This window comes from Callionymus lyra, chromosome 11, assembly GCF_982586985.1.
Source record: "Callionymus lyra chromosome 11, fCalLyr1.hap1.1, whole genome shotgun sequence".
Taxonomy (NCBI): domain Eukaryota; kingdom Metazoa; phylum Chordata; class Actinopteri; order Syngnathiformes; family Callionymidae; genus Callionymus; species Callionymus lyra.
The window spans coordinates 22,259,383-22,278,026 of NC_141828.1; the positions used below are offsets into that span (position 1 = coordinate 22,259,383).

General features: G+C 38.3%; 1 protein-coding gene across 1 annotated transcript; it reads right to left on the reverse strand.

Annotated features, from left to right (window-relative positions):
• Positions 1-352: 352 nt before the first annotated feature.
• On the reverse strand, positions 353-17,687 carry LOC148069623 (PDZ domain-containing protein 7-like). Its single transcript, XM_087803296.1, has 16 exons — positions 17,537-17,687; positions 16,318-16,455; positions 16,089-16,263; positions 15,857-16,033; positions 14,523-14,670; positions 13,373-13,433; positions 11,932-12,265; positions 11,807-11,883; positions 7,611-7,754; positions 7,173-7,330; positions 6,949-7,040; positions 6,795-6,886; positions 5,476-5,544; positions 4,441-4,983; positions 4,263-4,363; positions 353-545 (listed from the first exon to the last, which is right to left on the reverse strand). Exons 1-16 carry the CDS (start codon positions 17,685-17,687, stop codon positions 369-371), a joined length of 2,637 nt encoding a protein of 878 aa, XP_087659422.1. The 3' UTR covers positions 353-368.
• Between the last annotated feature and the right edge of the window lie 957 nt (positions 17,688-18,644).

Here is an 18,644-nt window from a genome sequence, read left to right on the forward strand (position 1 = left end):
GAAACCGTCCAAATGTAAATTGAAGCAGCAGATTGTCTGGCGCTCGGCTCAGTAATCTCACGTCCCAGCGTGATGTGATTAAGCCTCCAAAGTGGCAGATGAACCCAGGACTATAGCAGTGAGCAGCAATTTGTAATAATCGCAGCCAAACATCCTCTAAATCCACACTATCGCTTTTGAAATAACGCACGGCTCTAATCTGGGTCTGGATCTAGAAATCCGCCGCCGTGGTCCGGTGGTAATCCCGCTCCGGCGGGGTCGCTCCAATATCAAAGTCCACTCTTCTCAGAACCAGTTTTTATTAACATTATAGAAGTGTTTCACAGATTTTGTAGAAAAGTTGCAATAAATACTTCGTATAAAACTTGTTAGACCGAAGACCTCCATTGGACATTTGAGCCAGGCTGGACCTTCGGGACTTTGACCACAAACACCATGGGGTTCTGGTCCTTGTTGCTGAAGGATCTGCGGATCACGTCCACGGCGTGCTGGTGCGTGACCCCCTCCAGGCTCTCGCCGTCCACACAGAGAAGCTCATAACCAGCCTGTGGACACAAACTCTTTCATCGACAGTTTTTATTTTTTCATTAGAAGTCAATGAAATATTTTTAGAGTTTTGAATGCTGGTTTTCCCCCGAACCTCCTCATGGTTCTACAGAGGATGCACCTGCCTGTCGTGCACTGAAATCAGTTAAGGTTGAAAACACAGGAAGTCACAGTCCATTGTTGTCCTCCCTTTCCTTCTTAGTCATGGCAGGAAAAGGTATTTCTCTGTCAAGGAGGTCGAGCATCTGTTGGCAGCTACGATGAGGTCAGTGGCTCGTGTTTTCCAACACGTGTCAAACAAGACCCACAGAATCATTTTAAAGCGATAGTTCACTCAAAATTCTTCTACTCACCCTCATGTCGACTAAGGGTTGGGATTATTTTCAGATTAATTTGTTAATGTTTAGAGTTATAGACAAGGCAGTTTGTTCATTTTAATGTAGCGACTGGAGCTCAGTTGTCTTCGTCTTCATCTTCGTCCAAAAAGACACTTAAAAACATCCAAATACCTCCATACTGCTCGTCTGTAACGTCCATCTTGTATTGAATTGTTGTTGTGTATTGCAATTCCTCCTGTCAAGGTTCATGCTGAGGTCGTAAAGTGCGTCTGTAAAGGGACAGATTACTCTGAAAATAATCCCAACCCTTAGTCCACATGAGGGTGAGTAGAAAATGTAATTTGAATTTTGGGAGAACTATCACTTTAAGTAGGCAACAAGCGATAAAAACTAAACTCAGAACATTTAAGTTTAAAGATATATACATTTTGAATTATGCACAGGCATTGCTTGAAAGTGCTGACCCTCCTACCACTAGATGGCAGTATTTTATTTGTTTAATATGGTGGTTTCAGGTGGATGATACTTGCTCCAGTACATATTAAAGTAGGTAAATCGGAAGAAAGAATAGTAGAGATTAAAGTCAAAATTGAATATCCATAACATGTTATGAACTGAATTCATTTTTAAAGACTGTTGAACTTTTTTTTCTTATTTTCAGGTGATTTCTGTTCTGTTTTTGTTGTTGTTTGAACTGTTTAAACTGCCTGCTCTTAACCTATTGTTGTGTTTTTGTCACCTTCTCCACCTTCTAAAACATTTAAAATGAATACTCTCTTTCCACATTCACCTAGAACTGATCCCCATATGAATACAAATTACTTACTTTATCTGGCACTATCCGTTTGTTCATAAATTGTTTTAAGATTACAAACCTGCAGATGTTCGACCACACAGATGTGTTCAACCCGGGGCTGTATGCGTAAAGTGCAAATAGTTGCTCCAAGTAACCAAATTATAAAACAAAACAATCTTCCTGATGTGGTCTTAAAATATATCCCAAAAACACTGATGCTGAATAAATGAAATGCTACAGATTAGATCTTGCAGGAATCATGTTTGTTCTCCAACCCAACGCCACAATACCTTGGACAAACATTAAAAATGTATTTTAATAGTATTTATTACTATTCATTTATCAGATTTTTTTCCTGTGAAATATAATTTACATGTTAGATTCTATGATAAACTTCATCGATTTGAGGGTCTATCCTTTGCCTATTATCAACAAAAGTATTGTATGTAGCTTCAACCAATCACAGCTTTGGAAATGATGACTCGTACCTAACAACAGGGGTCAACCACACCTCCTCTCTAAGATGGAAGTTTCTGTCCATTCCAGAGTTCTCCGATTGTGTTCTGGAATCACTCCTAAGCTAAGGCTGCGTTCCATTTATCTACTTTTTCCTCAAACTCCTTTCTCAAGATCAAAATATACGTTAGAGCGAGGGTTGTCCCAAATTCCCAACACTCAAAAGTTGAGGAATGAGGAACGACAGTGAGAGCCGTAGCTTCCTCAGTTTCGAGAATCTTGGTACCTCCTCTGGTAGTGGGTGGTATCCCAGAATGCCTTGCATATCAAGATTGAAATAAAGGCCTAAAACCAAGTATTTTCTTTGTTAATAGAGATGTAAAAAATACCATGTGGTTGTCTTAGTTTAATATCGTTGTGTAGATGATATGAGAGATGATTCTCTGAATCTTCAGGAATACAGACCTATGTTGTTGGTCGTTCTCTGGAGGACAAATAATAAATGCTCACATGAAGACACTCTACTAAGTTGTGGTCTGGATCACAAGTTGTGGATCTTTAAAAACAAAACAAAAAATGCTTTATGCTACAAAGAAACCACCAGAAGAGGGCAGCATTGAATGCTGGGAACACCTTCATCATCTTCTGTCACTAAGAAAGGTGATCATGGAGGCAGCAACCGAATAAAAGATGTCCAGACTTCTCTCTCCAGGAACCTCTTCCAGTGGATCCCTTCATTCTCTTCTTGGATCAGATTCATTTGTTTTAACTAGATCAGCCCAAAATTTCACCTCGGAGAGATGATTATATATTCATGCTCTCATCTATGGTCATCAACTCTGACCCAGGGAACAAAATCATGGATACAAGAGTCTCTCTATTAGAGATGAAGTGAGGTCAGTCATTCAGGAGAGTCTCAAAGTAGAGCCGCTAATCCTTCACATGGAAAGACACCAGGAACTTGTTTTAGGATGTAACTCCTGGACCTGATCCTTGAGGGGTATTTCGGCAGGTAAACCTTGGAAGAAAACTTGAGGTAGACACAGGACATGATCGAGACTCTGTCTTTGGACCTCTTTTCTCTTGTTGCTGACCCCGCGACCTCTTTTTAGCTAATATGGATGGATGGAATGATAGTTAACTATTTGAGTCACGTTTAGCGGTTTGAAAAATGTCCTTTACTTTACATCACTATTGAAAAACAGAATAAAGTTAACTCATATGTGTTGGAACTGGTTCTGGATTATAAATTATAGTTGAAACTGGTTCAAGGACGTCATGAAGAAGAGTTTCTCTGTTGTGCTCATTATCTTAAGCAGGCTAAGATAATTGACTGATAATGTACTGCAGCTGACACATTAGCACGCTAACTGTCATGTTCCTCATCAATCATGGAAGAGGTTAGATACTTGAGATGACACTTGACTTATGTCCTCTTTCTTCTAGTCATTTTCAACCTCTCCTTCCTTCAGGAGAACTGAGAATGTGTTGAGAATGTTTTTTTTTTATGTGAATCTTCTGAAAATGTGATTTCGCAAACTCAAAGTAAGAGAAAAACCATACAATTCTGCTAGAATTTACATTTATATATATATTCCAGAATGTTCCTTTGTCTCCCCCGCCGAAGTTTTCCCAAACTCAAAGTTAATACTTAGATTTCTTCGGAAGAAAAAATAAAGCCTAGAGTTGGACTATTTTTATTATACCTACACTATAATGTTTACGGTTACCAAACATCCAGTGGTACTATTGGGCTGCTCAGTTGAGGTCGAAAATGTTTGGTTTGCCAGAGATTTAGATAAGACATGGTTAGATATTTAAAATTCTCTCAGCCTAATATATCTGATGAATTACCCTTTTATCAGCCCCTATTGAAAATCTTAAAATATTTACTGTATATAAAATTAATTTAAAAAAAAAGATCTATGGTTGTGCATAAATATCTGATGATTAACTTTATTTATTTTACTCGTTTATTTTATTTTTTATCTTACCATTATTATTTTTTTATGGTATGTGCCTTAAAAAAAATGTATATTTTTAAAACTCTGGTTGTTTTTAAAATAATTCATTTCAATTCAATATTTCCATTTTTATAACATCATTTATTACACTATTGGACTCACCTTCAGAGCGTCGTTTGTCGATGCAGCTCCACCAGGGAAAACCTTCTCGATCTTTATCATGGGCTGAACTCGGGACTCTGAACCCCCCGAAATACTGATCCCTGAGCAGAGACGGAGTCTTGTTGAGCAGGTAAGAAATGCTTCCGCTCAGGTGAGACACGGAACACCAAACACTCACCCAGAGATGGTTTGGTTTTGGAGATGGTCAGAGTTGTGATGTCAAACTCCTCCGCTGGCAGAGATGCCCTCCTCGTGGACTGACCCAGTAATTGTCCGTTCACCTCCTGAAGGCTCCTCCTCTCTTCTGGGGGCTCATCCAGAGGTGCTCTCTGCTGAGAAGGAACCCTCACCTCGGTGGAGACCTCCTTCCTTCTAAGCCCGTCTGGACTTCTGGCTCTTCTTCTCACAGGTGACCTCCCTCGTTCATGGACATCATCCACTCCGTCTTCGCCCCCTCCGTTCTGTCTCCTGGACCGAGAGCGACGGAGTTGGAGTCCCCTGATGGGAGATTCAGGGACGAGAAGGCTGGGTGAAGGGCTGATGGAGCGAGCGGGGGAGGAGGACGTGTAGCTGTCCACTGGTACGTCCAGCAATGGAACCAAGATCTGAGATGCAGGACTCTGCTGATGTCTGCTCACTTGTAGCCGCTCCAATCTTTCCATCAGCTGAAGCTCTCTGGTGCTGTCCTGGGCCAGATGCAGGTGGAAACCCCCGCTGTAGTCTGGAGACATTGTAGGTCAGACCTGAGCTCAGAGTACAACTTTACCGAAATATGTTATTCCTCTCCAGGATGCAGTAAGTCTCTCATCATGACCATGTTTTGAACTTGTTACTTTATAAAGTTCTCCCCCGGCTGGAATCTCGGCGAATGAGAGGTTACGAGAGCGGAGGCCATTATGACATAATAATAGCTTCACTCCTCCTCCAGTCAGCTGTAATTACACCGCGCTTTGTTTATACAACAAGTCCCTTGGAGGTGGAGACTGGCGACGAGATTGATGACACGCAGAGTAGGTGTGGTTATGGTAAACAAGATTTAATCTCCAGATTAACAAAGTGTTTTCATATTTTTTTATCTCTGCATAATCGTAATCTTCCCATATGAAAGCTTCTTCATCTTTTCTCCTGTTCTTTGGTTTAATTCCCATCTCAACAATATCCTGCCTCCTCTATTGTACCGTCAGAGTTAAAATGTGTTGAAAAGTGAACTTACCTGGAATAGGGGTTATAAGGTGACGCCGAGGTGTTCCACTACGAGGAGAGCGTAAGGCTGGTGAACTAACTGAAGGGGAGGTACATGAAAATATATCAATAAATGTATAAACCACGAAAAACATACTTTAAAATGTCATATTCACATCATTCAAAGAGAATTCCAACGGACAAATATTTTCGAGAGCGTCACAAAATCAAAAACATTCTTCCACCCATACATTTTTATGTCGACCAACTTTCGTTTTTGATGCATATTATTACATCTTTAACCACATATATAAAGTTTCATTTTATTAATTCTTCCATGAGAAACAAAGGAGGAAGACTTTTTATTCCTAAGTAAGTAATGTAAGTAATTATTTGTAAAGCACCTTTCTCAGAGCAGGGTCACAAAGAGCTTGAACAATCAAAAGCAATACACAGTTAAAATATTTGCTTAAAAAGGCCAAGATAACATAGAGACAAACACAGGAGTCCCAGAAAATCAGGGAAAAGCCTGCACGAATAAAAATGTGTTAAGATGTTTCTTGAAGGAGTCAGTAGATCCATCAAACACAGAGAGAGAGGAAGATCGTTCCAAAGCTTAAGAGCAACTGCCTGGAAGGATTTCTCTCCTCTGGTCATCAGTAGATTCTGATCCACAGACCTCAGAGCCTTAGCTGGGGTGTAAGGCTGGATCAGATCACTGATGAAAGGAGGAGTCTGACCATGAATAGATCTGAAAGTAAGAACCAGAAGTTGATCCTGAAAGAAACTGGCAGCTAGTGCATAGTCCTAAGGATCGGATAAATGTGAGTTCTTCTACTAGAGCAGGTCAGAGTTTTGTATTTACTGCAGGCGAGACAGCTCCTTCTTGTTTAGACACGAAAATAAACTGTTACAATAGTCCAAACGAGAAGACACAAACACATGGATTATAAGCTCCAGATCATGTTGTAACATACTTTTCCTAAGTTTAGAGATTTTTTCAGTTGAAGGAAATAGTTTCTGTTCAATTTTCATTTTTTTGTGTCTTGTCTATGTCTTTACCTAAGAATTGAACCCAGTCTACAGCCTTGAGTGATAAAGCCTTTTAATATCTGTTCTCCTACTTCTTATTAACTGCTTGTGTAAGTTTGGATGGGACATAAAATATAAAACAGAGAACTGGAAACTCTGCTGGTTCTTTCTAATTGTAACAACTAAAATGTGTCCATTTGTTCTTACAGCCCAGAAATGAATCTCTTTTCTTTCATTTGTATTTTGTTTGACATGCTAGTATGTATGAAGAGAGTCAGCTGACTAAACAAAGGACAAGAGATAAATCTATGAACTCACTGGAGCGACTCTTGAGAGCGGCGTAAGCCTCCAGTTCGAAGGGCATCACCAGGCTGTCGAAACGACTCAGTTGTGATGCAGGAACCAACATTCTGCAGAAACAGACTCAAGTCCAGTTTGATCTGTTGGTTACGGCTATTGAAAGAGATCTCACCTTATTTCTCTCAAAAGTAGAAGTTTTTCAGGCCGATCAAAGATGGCCAGAAGGGGGCGCACTAAATCCTCAAGTATATTCTCACACAAAAACTGTAAAAAGTAAGAAATGACGAATTGTTAGTGGTGATGAAATGAGTGTATCAAAGGTACAGGAATGAATGAATCTCCAACAGTTGATGTGAGAAGTTAACCAGAGATCACAGGATGGGAACCATTACTGACTCGTTGGCAGTGTCTCATCACAGCAGAAACCTCGTCCGGGCCCAGAAACTTCCTGGACATGTCCTCCACATGCCTCAGGGTGTCTGAGTGAGGCTCTTTCAACCCTGTGCGAGACTCTTTGGGTGATGACAAGAGCTGGAACGAACGACTCCTCCTTACTGAGAAAACAAAAAAAACAAGATTCATGTCCATGTTAAAGGGATAGTCCACCCAAAATTGTAATTTTGATGAAGACAACTGAGCTCCAGTCGCTACATAAAAATGAACAAACATGTCTATAACTCTAAAAAGAACAGATCACTCTGAAAATTATCCTAACCCTTAATCAACATGAGGGTGAGTAGAAAATGGACATCACTTTTAAAATGCAGCTTCAAAGTTCTGAGGAACATCTACCTCACCTTCAAGAGTTGACTCTACTGAGGAAACATCTCTTACCTCTGTCATCATGGCGTGACGGAGACTTAGAGCGGCTCTTCTCTTTATGTTCTTTCCGAAACAGTTGGTTTACAAATGTCTTGGAACGCTTCAGGCCACTTTCTTTGTCCTTTTTCTGCTGATGTCTCTTGTTCGTCTTCTCCTCTGTGGAAGAAAGACTGACTATTTCATCGATGTCATGATTTAAATGATTAATAAGACCGATTTCCTCACCTCCATGCCAGCTATACTATAAACCTGTCAACAGTGACACTTTGACAGTGCCTTATGACCAAAGTAATTAAATATATATATATATATAAATATAAATAATTAATAATAATAATAATAATAATAATAAATAATTAATTTCTTCAAAAGTCTACATTGAAATTGTACAAGTTGTGTAATAGTCTATATCTTCTAGAAGAGATCTGAGGCTGTCATTGATCAAAACTTCTAAATATTTTATTGGATCAATTTCTCTAAAGTTCTCTATTGAAATATTATGATATTTGAATATTTTGCATCTTAAACTTGACATTATAAATGATCAGAAACCTATAGACATGGTAAAAACGTAAATTAGTTTTAAACAATCAATAGATATCAAAAAAGACCAAACCATTATTAATAACACAAATAAATAAATGAATAACAAACTTGCATTTTAAAAAGTAAATTAAGAGTTACAAGAAAGATGAAGTCGATGAAATGCTCTTAATTTGAAAGCCAGAAGTTAATTTCCTACTTCTGAATGACGTTTGGGGTAAATTACCGCAAAGTTAAGCAAGAAGTCTCAATTAAGTGAGCTGATGTTTGGAGAAACTCAAACGACGGTAGCTTGAGCACAGTACACTGTCGGTGCTGTTGTGTTAAAATGTTAAGTTGCGATGACTTAATGTCTCTGTGTTGTGTGTATTGGTCCTTTATTAAAAAGATAGACCCGCCTTATGTTCCTTGTGATTGGTTGATATAGCGCGGCTCCTTCTGTGATTGGCTAGATTTATACAAAAAGGACCAACGTATTATCATGAACAAAGTAAATATAGAGTATTGAACGGGTAAATATAAGCGAGATAAATGTTAAGTGTGGTGTGAGGATGGCTCAAATTGACGCACTTGACATGTAGCAGGGACGTGAGGCAGTGCCTCACCTCTCAATGCGCAATCCATCACAAACCGCGTTGATACATGCAATTGACCCGCGCCGGTTACCGTATCTCTGGATGTCGCAAATATAATGTTCATTGTGCAAGGGTCTGATTTAGTTTCGCCGATCGGAAATACAACCGAAGTGAAAAGGCAAAGTTTGCGGCACACACTAATGTTCCTCCACTAACTATGTCACATCTCCATTGAGGTGGAGAGACTTTTAAAACTAAAGGAAATAAGATGGATTTTACAACAAAGTAACAGAGGTTTGTGTGGCGAAGGACACGCACCTGGACTTTATCTGCAGATAAAATGTAAGACCAGAAACGGTTTTAAATTCAATCGTATAAAAAAGTCTACACTATGGTCTTAAATAAAATATTCTTTGTTTTTCTCACACTTATATTGACCCATTTAATACTCAAAATATGTCTTTTCATGTTAATAAACTTTAGTCCTTAAATCGAGCCAATAACAGAGTGCCCCACGACATAATAACCAATCGGAAGCAACAAAAGACGGGTCTGTCTTTTTGTTGCAACATTTTTAAACAAATACAACGCTGACATCATAGTTTCACCCAAGACCATGCGTGTGTGTGTTTGTGTGTGTGTGTGCATGTTTGTGTGAAGAATGCTGTTGAGATATGAAAAAACTAGTAGCCAATTGAATAAGTTTACCTTTTGGGTTTATAAAACTGACACTAAAGGAGTCAGTGCCTCACCAACCATGAACCTCACATCACTGGCATAAAGCATTAGCTTTGTGACGCCTCCTGGCCCAAAATATATATTTACAAACAAGCTCCTATTTACTCAAAAGAATTCCTCAAGAGAAAAGAAACATGACTGATTTGGTTCTCAAGGTTTAACACCAACAACCTGCTAGAGTTCCAGCTGAAAACATTCAATAGCCGCGGACTTGCTCGGTGATACACTCTCTCCTCTATGAATACTGACGCTCCATTTCTCAGCTGCAGTGTCGGCCACTGTAAAGCTGCCAGGCGGAGAAGAAACACTGTAATCCTGATGAATGGCGGTGACAGCAGCCAGAACACGACCTGAACTTACAGCCCAGTGATTCAGCTTTCATAACACAAGTCCCATCAACCTCTGAGCTCCCTCCACGTTTGAACGGATGAATCAAACCAGAAGGTTCGTAACCGCTTGATGGAAGTTCTGTGTCCTCACAGTACAACAAGTAAGAAGAGGCTGATTCATCATGACGGAGAGCTTTTTGCACAACAAACAAACCTCCAGAGGTTACAAAGAACTTTTGAACAAAGTACAGCTTCTGAGTAGCTGCTTTTAAGTACATGTTTCGTGAAAAATTTGAGCCACAATAGCAATGATCCTAACGTACATCCTGCTGTTTCTCCACAGAAGTGTGAAGAATTTAACTGTGACAGTCACATCATTTGAGTCTGGTTCTGCCAAGGTTTCTGCCTGATAAAAGAAAATGTCACACTATAATTCTCTTATTGTTGAGTTGCTAGGATCTGATTTTCTTTTTTTGTATAACTTTATAATTATGCAGAACTATATTATTTATATTACATTATACATATACAAATATTACATTCACGAAAAATATGAAAGGTTAAATAAAATTGAATTTATCATTCTTATATTTACCAATTCAATACGTAGCTTTACTTTTTTACATGATAATAAACGTTGGATCCTTATTTTGTGCCATATCATATTGATTGTTGTTATTGATTGATTTTAAACTTATTAACATGTTTCAGATAATTAAAAATTTGAAGTTTAAGATGTGATTTATACACCATGAGTTACAATCATTGACTGCCATTGATCTCTTCTAGAGGATGTAAACTACTATCCCAGAAAATATCACAACATGTTAATGTAAAATTAAAGAGAAACTAATGGTGAAAAATACATATTTTAGGCTCTGACTCAGATACAGTATGTCATCCTCAAAGATGACGCTATAAATCAATAATTAATGAATGAGATCTCTTCTAGAGGATGTAGACTACCAACCCACAAACTATCATAAACCTTGAATTTAGCATTTGTTGCGAAATGGATCATTATCATCATATTGTAGACATTAAAATTGTCCTAAATGACAATAATCAAAATAAGACATAATCAGATTACAATCAAATGCTTGTCTAGAGGATAGTTATAATTAAATCACCATAATTAAGTCATACAACATTATGTCAGTACTATGTTGCGAGAGGAAATTCTGAGACACAACTGCCACCTGCTGTCCAATTGTGCTAATTCATAATGAGATTGAGCTGCTTAAAAAGCTTTAAAATTATATTGATAAAAATGTAATATGGAGTTTAAAAAAAGGGGTTATAAATACAGTAAGCAGTTTTTTTCATTATAGTTGCGAAACATCAACAACAGGTACTTTGACTTTCGAAATAAGTTTTTAGAAACATTCTAGAGCAGGGCTGTGTATTGACAAGAATCTGGTGATACGATACATATCATGATACAGGTACAACGATAAAATATATTGTGATGCTGTAGTAACAAGGCTATATTTGTAGTATTGTCGAGTACTTGACTCTGGTGTTGCAGGATTTACAGACCACATGACTCTTGATGAAGTCGTTACTGCTTTCAATTGTTTTGAAAATAAAAAAAGCCCAAACATCAGCTTTAAAAGCTGGAGTCGACTGTATCCTCTTGTCCTTAGCGTTCTCCGAAATCTTGTGGGATTTAATAGTAAATTTAGCTTTGGAGGACGTAATGACTGCTGCCATCTAGTGACAGGAAGGTTATTGCTACACATGAATTAACAAACAATGTGAATATATTGATTTTTTATTTTATTTTAAACACAATTATTAACTTAAAACTCTAAAAAAGAAAAACTATGGTTAAAAAATGAAATATCATTTGAAAGCAAAAGAAAAAAGTGCTGTTGAATATCAATACAGTATTTTGAATAAATATGGCAAGCAATCGCCATATCTGTATTTTCCAACACCACTATTCTAAAATACCTCCTCCACCTTTAATGTCATGACACAATCTAGATTTTCCAAAGCTCAAACTCACTTGTCCACTCACCTGACGCGGTGATGTGACTCCGAGATCTTTTGATTGGCTTCCTCGGTCCACTCAGAGCAGAAGTCTCGGGTGAATCTCTCACTACATCCGGACAAGTTTGTCCAAATCCCGTCGCTCTGCCGGACTTCCTTGGCCCCTCGCCTTTTCCACGTATGACGGTGTCTTTCAGCAGCAGAGTGGCGCCGAAAGATCGACCAGTTTCTGACTTAAAAACTCTGTCCGTGGAGGATGTGATGTGTGGCGTAGTGGGTTTTGGGTACTTTAAAGGCTCGGTCTGAACAGCGGAGTCGGCCGTTTGTCGACTGCTGTGGTCGTCCATCATCTCTGAGCTGAAGACAGGAGGTGAGGAGATCTGTGAGAGGCCACTGACGGAGCTGAGGGGCGTCCCATAAGACCTGGACGAGGCGGAGGAGTAGGAATCAGAACCACGGGAGGATGACGCTGGACCTCCGTTAGCCACTGTTGAGAGAAAAACACAAAGCTACAAATGAACAATGAAGACATACAGTATTTGACAGTCGGAAATCTGGGCAAACGAGAGGTTACGGGAGCGGAGTCCATTATGACGTAATAATGTCTTCACTCCTCCTCCAGCCAGCTGTATTAACGCCCCGCTTTGTTTATACAACGAGTCCCTTGGAGGTGGAGGATTGATAACAAACCTTGATGTTTGAGTGATCATAGGAGAGTGGGTGTGGTTAGGGTAAACAAGATTGAATTTCCAGAACGTGTTTTAGTGGGCGGGGCTTAAGCACATTTTCTAATGTAAATATTTCAATTAAAGGAGAGTTTTGTACAAACAGACACATACTGATGAGTACAATAGAAGTACAATATCTATTTTAAGACTCACTTAAATCAACACATTAGTTGAACTTTATATTCAGAACTTGCTTGACCTACATATAATCCTCTTAACATTTGGGAGACAGAGCATGAACCCATCAGTCAGACATCTTGTCAATTAATCGGAGATAAAGAAAGAACCAGATGTCAGCTCAAGTTGTGTTCCTGAACCTCTAAGCTTTTAAGCTTTTTTTTTCAGAAGTCTTCCAGTTCAGAAGGAAGATTTACGACAAATTTAGTGTGAAATTGTTTTGTAGGTAATTATGAAAGGTTGTATCTCAAATGCAAACAAGAAAAGTTGTGGGTTATTGTTCTTGAATAATTGAAAAGTGGAACTGAAATTGTAATTGCGTTTCAAAATATTTTGCAAAAAAATAGTGATGTGCATTTGTAATGTGTCGTCTTCATCTTCCTCCAAAAAGACACTTTAAATCATCAAAATACCTCCATACTGCTCGTCTGTAACGTCCATCTCAATTTCATTTCCGGAGGCAAATACAGATTTTTATACGATTACCTTTTGTAATAATATATTATATATATTATATAATTTTCGCTTCACTTTACAATTGTATGATACATTGTGTTGATCTATCACAGAAAATCTCAATAGAATACATATAAGTTTGTAGTTCTAAGGTGAGACAATTGAAAAAAAAGGGGAGGAATATTTTTTCAAGGCACTGTGAAGTTTGTAACAAACAACAAGGTTGTACATACATCTGTCCATCCAGCCATATTCCGCCACCATCTCGTTGTAAGCCGGGTATCTTCCCGCCTCCTGCGTACAAACAAGTCATCATGACAATATTAAGTATTGAATCATTATCATGAACCAGAATGAATTAGACCTCTTTAGGAAAATGTTGATTCACATTCTTAGACACTGACATCTCCTGGCTAACATTAAAACTGCACCAAAATAATCAAATTCAACGTTTTTAAAAGTTAAATAAAGAGCATATTAAAATAATATAAATGAAGTTACAACTTTAAAAAAAATGAATTGATAATTATAACTGATTATATATATATATATATATATATATATATATATATATATATATGATATATATATAATTATATATGATAATTGATTATAATAACTCAGACCTTTATCAAGCTGCTTCTTACAACTATATTCTTTATAATTTTACTCAACACAACATTTATTTTATATGCACAGCTGCAGTAGCGTTTAACACACAGTAGTAGATTATTCTCTCCACATGGATCGACACATCCCTCGGAAGATTTAAGGATCAAAATAATATTCATAAAATATGATCTTTGGAATATTAAAATAAATAATTTATGAGAAATAAATGTTCATTTGGACCGGTTTACTACACACGACTTCTAACAGTCTATTCATCTATACAGTCGGTTCATCCACTTGAAGGCACTTCAAGGATCAACGCCCGATGACCTTGAGGATTGAAGAAAGACGTATATTTTTGGCTCCGTGTCGATTTTAACCCGACCCTCGACCGCCTCTGAATAATGAAAGCTGGACGTTTTTCACACACGACACCCGAGATCACTGCGAGTAAAACGAGCGCACAGCCATGGCAGAGAAGCTAAGAGAGCATTAACACACTTTACAAACACACTGTAGAACACACTGTAGAACACAGAGGCCCATTCATCACACAACCCTTTATCTTGACACGACACTGGTCAAAACACACAGGCCTGCACGCCTGCGTACATGAGGACTTTAAGGCCTAAAATTGTGACCAAAAATGACTTTATCAACTTTGAAGACAACAGGGGACATTTCAATGAAACCTGGATTTGAACTTAAGTAACCCCTCTCATGGTGCCCATCTATTTGCAGCACAACAAGATGCTAACAGACACAGCTCACCCTGATGGTAAGCTTGACGTGTGTGTGGCTCCTCAGCACCTCCACTGCACTGCTGTGTGTGATGTCATCAAAGCTCAGCCCGTTGGCTGCGAGAATCTGGTCTCCCATTTTGATACCGTGCTGCTCTGCCAGACCCCCCGGGTCCAACCTGGAGATGCACCACAAACACACACCACAGGCATGATGGAAATGTTTGGTGTGATCTTTTCACACATTTTGTTTTAATTATTACTATGACATTATGTGAGGTGTGAATATACAGTATTTACCAATCTTGTCATTTTATTGTCTTACTGAATCGTAACAGTTAGTAAAGTGGTCTGTAGCGCAGACCGGTTAAATGTCAGAATTATATTCACAGAGTGATGTTTAGATTTGAAAAAGTCAAAATAAAATAGGATAACCTGCAAAAAAAACTACAATTAAGAAAAAAAAAACATCTCAACATAACGCTGAATCAGTAAGAGCTCTGGACCGGTAACAACAAGATGTGTTTGCATCTATGTTTATTTGATTGTGTGTGTCTCCTAGTTTTTAGAGACCTTTGTGCGATTGTGTTTTGTCATTATTTATATGGGGTGAAGATTTTTGACAGAAGTTTTGCCTCTAAATATTTTTTTTTAACTCATTTTCACTATTCAAGAGACACAGCTAACTGATGGTAGTTTAGGGAAAATCTGGTGTTTTTTCCAAATAAAACTTACAGGCAGTAATTATCAATAGAACATATTATAAAATGTATATAAAATTGTTTTTTCTTTCTTTGTGGCCTGGTAAGGTAAAGGTTTGTTTCTTAGATAGTTCTGCTATGAAGTTGAACTTCAAAAGAATTACAATTTAATCTAATTTTACCAGTTATGGTGGTTTTAAGGTGGTTATTTAAGTACCAATGGTTAGAAATAAATCATCACTTAGTATGGAACCTTCAGACCTCGGCTCCAGCAAGGGTTTGACTGATGTAAGTTGTTGAATATTAGGCCTTTTTTTTGTAATGAGGAAATGTTAGTTTTTACTGGCAACTATACTATACAACATAAAGGATAGCGACAAGTGCATCAATACAAAGATTAATTTAAATATAATTCATTTTATTTAAGATATTTACATTTTAAAATGTTTATTGCTTGTTATATTTAAAATTGACTTTGAATTTTGTGATTCAGAACACGTTTTATTTGAATATATTTGTTATCTTTCCAAGAGCTCATAGACTGCACACAGTCAAAATGCTCATTTCAAAGAACATTGAATGAAATAATAAAATAACGGGATCAAGAATGTTCTATTTGAATTCATATTCTTAAAACTATTATCCCTCTGAACTAGAGTCGTACTTGGAAACGTAAATTCCGAGGCCGAACTCTTTGCCTCCTCGGATGTTGAAGCCCAGACAGTAGTCGTCGGACGTGGCGAACAGATGGACGATCCTGCGGAGGGCGCTGTCCGAGCCGATCTCCGATGGCGTGTGTCCGTTCTCCTCCACCACCATCCGCCTGTGGATCAGGTCCACCCTGCACGACCTTGACGTTCACACATCCTGTCCGGACCTGGTGACGGGGGTCTCACCATGTGGTCTTCTCTTTGAAGAAGCGGATGCCAGGGATCTTGCCCATCCGTCGCACCACCATCCTCAGCCTGTTGTTCCCCGTCAGGACCTTCACAGCGCTGCTCATGGTGATGCTCTCCAGGTTGACCCCGTTCACCTCCACCAGCTTATCTCCTACAGTCAGGCCAGCCTGCGCTACACACAAAGTTCAGACGCACAATCCGTGTTCTCACAGCGACACACACTTACCTGCAGGGCAGTCGAGCTTCACCTTGCTGACAAATATACCGAGTCCGTGTTCGGAACCGCCTCGGACGCTGAAACCCAGTCGTCCATCTGGAGTTTTATCCACTGTTATGGTGAGAAGGTCTTCACTGTCGTCTCCATCTGCAAGAAACATGGTCCAGACTCAAACATTTTTTTATTACCACCCCTCCATCCATCTTCTTTTTTATTAGACTTATTTTGCATTTTAAACATATTGAATGTCTTCAAATTAGGATTTCGAACGTTTATGGCTATTACGTTTTCTTTTATTTTGGTTTTATTTTGTTCTCTCACTTCCTGTTCTTTCCTTTACCATTTCTTCCAGGCTACTAATGGTACCTTTGTGCCAGATCTAACATTTTTCTGTGATGGTTCCTGTTGTTTCCTTTTGTTCCCTGCTTTATTCCCAGGTACGGTGGAGATATGGGACTATTTTTAGTTTTTTTTTTGTATTTGTGGTATTACTAACTTACTTACTTATTGTTAAAAAACTTTGTAAAGACTTAGTTTTTCTGGAAATTAAATCTTGTTTACCATAACCACACCCACTTTGCTGTGATTGGTCAAACATTGAGGTTTGGCACTGCATGACATCAATCCTGGAAGTCTCCACCTCCAAGGGGCTCATTGTATGAACAAATCGAATCATCGCATTACAGCTGGCTGAAGGAGGAGTGAAGCCATTATAACGTCATAATTGACTCAGCTCTCTTAACCTCTTGTTTGTTGAGATTTCAGACAGGAGAGAACTTTATAAAGTAATAAGTTCAAAACTTCATGATGAGAGACTTACTGCATGTTGGAGAGGAAGACTTCAACATTTGAAACATGTGAGTGAGTCAGGAGAGTTGGGTTTATATTAGTTTACCTATAATATTAATATAATTAATATTATTGAAAAATGTTTGAAAAACCTTGTTTAAATTTTTTTTTTTAATTGTGAACACACTAAAACACTGGCTGGAGGACACATGAACAAACACATTTTACCAAGAATACACAAGTAAATGTTTAAATATAAACCAAGACAGTAAAAGTGTTTAAATACTGTTTGCTTTTAAGATAAAAACCTAAATTACACAACTCGCCAAACAACAAAACAAACTAACATTTGTTGTCATCATGTTTGCTTGTTCACAGTGTTTAAAGAAGCTTTAAAAAAAGGATGTAAAGTTAAAGAGACAGTTTAGACTAAACTCACCGTCGTCAGGAGGGTTGATGAGAATCAATCTTCCCATTGGTGAGGACGACCGACATCTCTGGTCATTTTGTGTCTTCAGCAAATAGCGTGTAGGGATGTTGGAACCCCCAGAATGGTGTCCACTGTTGGGGTGCCCTCCTCCATTTGTCATCTCTTTCCAGCCAAAGCAGTGGGCCATGATATGTGTCGGGCGACTTCCTCCCTCCTCATCCAGGCACCATATGGTCCAACAGAAATGATTTGAAAGTGTTCCGGTTTGATGATGTTCCTCATGACACTACAGGTCCACTCTTGGTCAGGCAACTTTTAAACATGTTGTAAAATCACCAAAAGAGTAACAAAATTAAACTCCCATTGAAACTGTTCCAAATAAAGACACTTAATTTCCACCCGGAATCCAAAATCCTGCGATTCCCGGGTTGTGGCTCCAGATCAGTGTTCGGAGATACTACGGTGTTCCCTGACTGAGCAGTACCCGGAGACGCAGCAGGGTGATTTCCCCTGAGTCATGTTTAATTAAATGTGTCTCTGAGGTGAAAGAATTCTCTGCAGTCAAACGTTACAATGTAATCTGACCTCAAACCTACTTTAAAACTTTCTGGATAACCTTAAATTCAGCCAAACAAATGGGCATAATGTCTAACCTTCAAGGGATGACCTGTCAGAATCAGAATCAAAACACTGTATTACCAGCATTGTAAACACAACACTGGAATTTGTTGTGGCGGCATTACAGAATATACAATGAAATAATATGAATGGAATAAAAATAGATTCATTAAATACAATACAATAGAATGATGATCTAATGATAATCTGCAGTGTCAATTTAAAACGGACAAATGCGTTATTAATACATCATGTAACGTTTAAAAGTAGTTTTTAATCTTTTTTGTCGCGTAAATATTGCTTTATTCTTGTATTGTTCCTTTTTATTTGAACTTTGTTCTTGTTCTTGCTTTTATGAAACTTGCTTTTTTATCGTCTGCTGTGTACTGGAGATCTTATTTCCCGAAGGAGATCTCTAGAAGGATTTATGTCCATCTTTCTATCTATGGGACGCAACTAACGTGGAGAACAGCACCATCTAGAGGACAATATTTTTATA

Bases quoted from the DNA above. Each gene is read 5' to 3' on its own strand.
- LOC148069623 (XM_087803296.1), bottom strand. From the start codon at position 17,687: ATGACAAATGGAGGAGGGCACCCCAACAGTGGACACCATTCTGGGGGT. The intron at 5,545-6,794 runs GTGAGTTCATAG...CCTCCCCTTCAG, and splicing joins CGCTCTCAAGAGTCGCTCCA to TTAGTTCACCAGCCTTACGC. The intron at 546-4,262 runs GTGAGTCCAATA...TTGTGTCCACAG, and splicing joins CGACAAACGACGCTCTGAAG to GCTGGTTATGAGCTTCTCTG.